The sequence below is a fragment of the Austrofundulus limnaeus genome, unplaced genomic scaffold (assembly GCF_001266775.1).
Source record: "Austrofundulus limnaeus strain Quisiro unplaced genomic scaffold, Austrofundulus_limnaeus-1.0 Scaffold72, whole genome shotgun sequence".
Taxonomy (NCBI): domain Eukaryota; kingdom Metazoa; phylum Chordata; class Actinopteri; order Cyprinodontiformes; family Rivulidae; genus Austrofundulus; species Austrofundulus limnaeus.
The window spans coordinates 1,571,628-1,575,886 of record NW_013952474.1 but is presented as its reverse complement, the minus strand read 5'-3'; the positions used below and the strand labels follow the sequence as shown (position 1 = coordinate 1,575,886).

The 4,259-nt window shown below is 42.1% G+C and overlaps 1 protein-coding gene across 4 annotated transcripts in view; it reads left to right on the top strand.

The window, feature by feature from the left end:
* The window catches only part of ptger2a (prostaglandin E receptor 2a (subtype EP2)), a 21,209-nt gene that overhangs the window by 2,988 nt on the left and 13,962 nt on the right, over positions 1–4,259 (top strand). For 3 of the 4 annotated variants that reach the window (XM_014010715.1, XM_014010717.1, XM_014010716.1), the window contains one exon: positions 2,300–3,211. In XM_014010715.1, coding sequence (XP_013866169.1) covers positions 2,381–3,211 — 831 coding nt within the window. In that variant the 5' untranslated portion in view covers positions 2,300–2,380. The remainder of the gene's footprint in view (positions 1–2,299; positions 3,212–4,259) is intronic. The other variant, XM_014010718.1, reaches the window with a different exon arrangement.

Here is a 4,259-nt window from a genome sequence, read left to right as displayed (position 1 = left end):
TAAATAAGTATTTATATTTGTGTACAAGCTGTTTAGATTGTCAAAAAGCCTGTGTTTTTAGGGTTATTAGGGTTATTGAAGTTTGTGTACTCAGACCAGTAATATTTGGGGTCACAAGTTTTTGCCATGAATATTTTATGGGTCAGAAGATAAAAAGTTTGGGAACCACTGCTCTAGGCAAAGGTCTTCTACCGTTTCTCATGACCCACTGTCTTGCATGTTTCAGCTGTTTCCCTGCTTCAACACWCCTGATAGAAATGAATGAGTAAACCTGATGACTTTCTGAGGTAGTTTAATAATTCGAATCAGGTGTGCCGAAGCAGGGAAACAGCTGAAATGTGCAGGATAGTTAAAGTACAGTGMGAGGTGTTTGGGTGTGGGAGAAGAAGTTGGAAGATGTGATTGTTGGCCAAGATTTACTTAAAGGAAGTACTGATCTACATAACTCTGTTAGTGTATTAGTGTGTTAGTAAAATTATGTACATATAATTTATTGATTAGAAATTTTGTGCAGCCAACGCAAGGTTGGGCAATCCTGTTCCTCAAGGGCCATAGCACTGCATGTTTTACTTTTTTCCCTAATCCAACACACCTGATTCACTCATTGAATCTCTTCCAAGTTCTGCAGAGGCCTGATAATCACTCATTTATTCAAATCAGGTGTGTTGAAGCAGAGAGAAACAAGTAAAACATGCAKTGTTGCGGCCCTCGAGGACCAGGGTTGCCCATCCTTTGAGCTAGCACCTTCCTGTCTTGAATTTTAATTAATACTCATATTGAAAATTAGCAATATTTTTCCACACTCATTAGGGCTGTTTTGACTGAGACAAATTGTTTCACATCCCTCCACATGTATGATGCTCAAATTTCATCTTCCTGTCTCAAGTTGTGACMAATATAAATTTTCATGTTAAAAAAATAGTGATCTTTTTTATGTGCTTTCTGGCCGTTCCAACCGAGCTGAATTGATACACTTCCCACAGCTACCAAACGTTCATGCAACCAAACTGTTATGTCAGGGCTAGTCAACTGGCAGCCCGTGAGTGACCAAAGTTTGGCCCGCCAATTGGTTCATTCTTCTTTTAAGCCCAACCCCCCAGTTTTCTAATTTAATTACTATGTGTTCCTTTAGTTAAACATAGACATGTTTGGTGTCTACAGAAACATCAGAATCTTGGCTACAAGCTGGTAAAAACCACATTCAAGACAGTTAAATTTACAAGCAGTTGAAAATAAAATTATGAAAGTGAAAATAAATTTGGTTTAAAAAGTTGACACGTCAGAGATATCAAAACAATATTTGTGGTAATAGGCGGCATAATGTGTTATTTTTGTTTTTGTTGGTTTATTATCACTACTTTTATAGGGTTCTATATGTTGTGTTCATGTTTAAATGCAGCAAAATAAACTATTTCAAAGGTAACAGATATTTGTAAAACTTGGTTTATTTACATAATGACTTTAATTGCTGGATGTTTGGCCCCTGAGCTGTTGGCCTGCAGTAACTGTGGCCCCTGGAGAAATTTAGCTGAATATCCCTGTTATGGCTTCTTCAAACCCCACCCAAAACAGTCAAATAGACCAATCATGTCTTTCACCCCCCCCCCCCCKCCCCATCCAGGAAACTCCCATAAAAAGTAAATTTCCACTAGTGCCACTTTTAGTGTAAGCCATTTCCATTAGGCCAGATTCTTGGAACCAGCCCTTTTTTTAGTACCTACTTCGTTGTGGTTCCAAGTGGTCCCAGTCGACACCAAAATGCGACGTCGGAACACTGTTCGTCACTCATTGGCTAGGGGGCGGAGTCACTGGTTGTGTCTGAGCTGCCTTTACAACAACAACTCCAGGAGCCATTTTTTTCAATTGTAGCAGCGACATTAGTTGTTTCCATCTTTTCCATCTAATTTTAATTTGAATTTTTAGCAAATTTTTAAAATTTCAGAACTTATTCGGCAAATGTGTTTCCATCTTTCATTTTGCGCATTAACTTTTTTTTCGAAAACTCAAAAACTACCTCCACCAACCACCAAAAACACATCCACTGGAACTAGACTGGAACCTCAGTGAAAAAGTATCAGAACTGACCCGTTCCGACACTGACCGTACCGACACTAAACTAAGTGGCACTAGTGGAAAAGGGGCATTAGTGACTGCAAAGACCCCCTTCACAAGGAGCAGGGTTGAAGAACTCTGCTCTTTGAATATGGTACTGTCAAGTGTTTCATTTGGAAGAGATGCAACTGGGTTAATAGTTTAACAGTTGCAGATATAAATTTAATGATTATTTTTCTTCTTTTAGGTCTGACAGGATGACTCCAGACAAAAACTAAAAGTCTCATTTTTCAAGCATTTATGGGAATCGTGGAACCTTTCTGCCACTATGGATATCTATAACGACACGTGCCACCTGAAGGAAACTCTGAGCCCTGGTGAGAGCCGGCTGACCAGCGCCATCATGTTTGGCTTAGGCATTTTCGGCAACATCACTGCCCTGGTGATCCTGGAAATCCGACGACGAAGGAACGCCAGAGCTAGGTACACGCAGCGCACCGGGTTGTTCCACATCCTCATCATGTCGCTGGTGGTCACAGACCTGACCGGGACCTGCATGATCACTCCAGTGGTGCAGCTGTCGTATGCTAGGAACATGACTCTGGTTAAGATGATGCCTTTAGGCAACGGCACCAGCAGCGTGTGTTATTATTTTGGCGTCGGCATGACTTTCTTCAGCCTGGCCACCGTGTCGCTCCTCTTTGCCATGGCACTGGACCGTTGCTTCGCCATCGGGTACCCCTACCTGTACAGCCGACACGTCACCAAGAACTGGGCTTATATCATCATTCCTGTGATGTTTATTGCATCTATATTGTTCTGTCTACTTCCTTTTGTGGGATTTGGCAGGTACGTGCAGTATTGCCCCGGCACATGGTGCTTCAGTGACATGAACCCACTCGAGAAGGAGGATCGTGCCTATGCTAACCTGTACGCCTCCATTCTGCTGGTCCTGGTACTCACCATTGTGGCATGCAACGGGTTTGTGGTGTACCATCTCTACAAGATGTACAAACGACGGAAAAGATACGGTTCTGTGATGGTGACTGGGAGGTCAAACAACGAGCACAGGACGGTGTCCATGGTTGCTGAGGTGGAGCACCTGATCATGCTGGTCTTCATGACCATCATCTTCCTCATCTGCACGCTGCCGCTGGTGGTAAGATCCAACGCACATTTGTGTTTAATTCCAGTGAAAAGAATCTGCAAAGAGTAAAGTTTGTCTCACAGTGCTGCAACTGTTGGCAAGAAATTACAAACGGTTCAGGAGGTGGAGCTAGATCCCTTTTTAATGTTTCACCAGCCAATCAGATCTTAGTAATGAGCGAGTCATTCAGAAAAGTGACATATTGGCACATATCATTATTTCAAAACTGTTTATTTTTCTCACTTTATATAAGCTTTACTTTCTCCTCTACATTTCTGTCTGTCCTGTTAAAAGTCAGTGGTTTTAACAGTCTTGGTTCTTGCTCCTACTGTAAATCTGGGATATAATAAAGATTAGCCTTTTTAACAGGGATTTTAAATACAGTCATAGAATCTTGAATAAAAAAAATTTGAATCATGAAATGAGACAAACCACTTTCAAAAAAATGAACTGTCTCCAGGAGATGTAAAAGTGTCGTGTAAGGAGACAGATGAGACGTGTAAGGAGACAGATGAGACGTGTAAGGAGACAGATGAGACGTGTAAGAACACAGATGAGACGTGTAAGGAGACAGATGAGACGTGTAAGAACACAGATGAGACGTGTAAGGAGACAGATGAGACGTGTAAGAACACAGATGAGACGCGTAAGGACACAGATGAGACGTGTAAGGAGACAGATGAGACGTGTAAGAACACAGATGAGACGCGTAAGGACACAGATGAGACGTGTAAGGACACAGATGAGACGTGTAAGGAGACAGATGAGACGTGTAAGAACACAGATGAGACGCGTAAGGACACAGATGAGACGTGTAAGGACACAGATGAGACGTGTAAGGAGACAGATGAGACGTGTAAGAACACAGATGAGACGTGTAAGGACACAGATGAGACGTGTAAGGACACAGATGAGACGTGTAAGGAGACAGATGAGACGTGTAAGAACACAGATGAGACGTGTAAGGACACAGATGAGACGTGTAAGGACACAGATGAGACGTGTAAGGAGACAGATGAGACGTGTAAGGACACAGATGAGACGTGTAGAGATGGACATA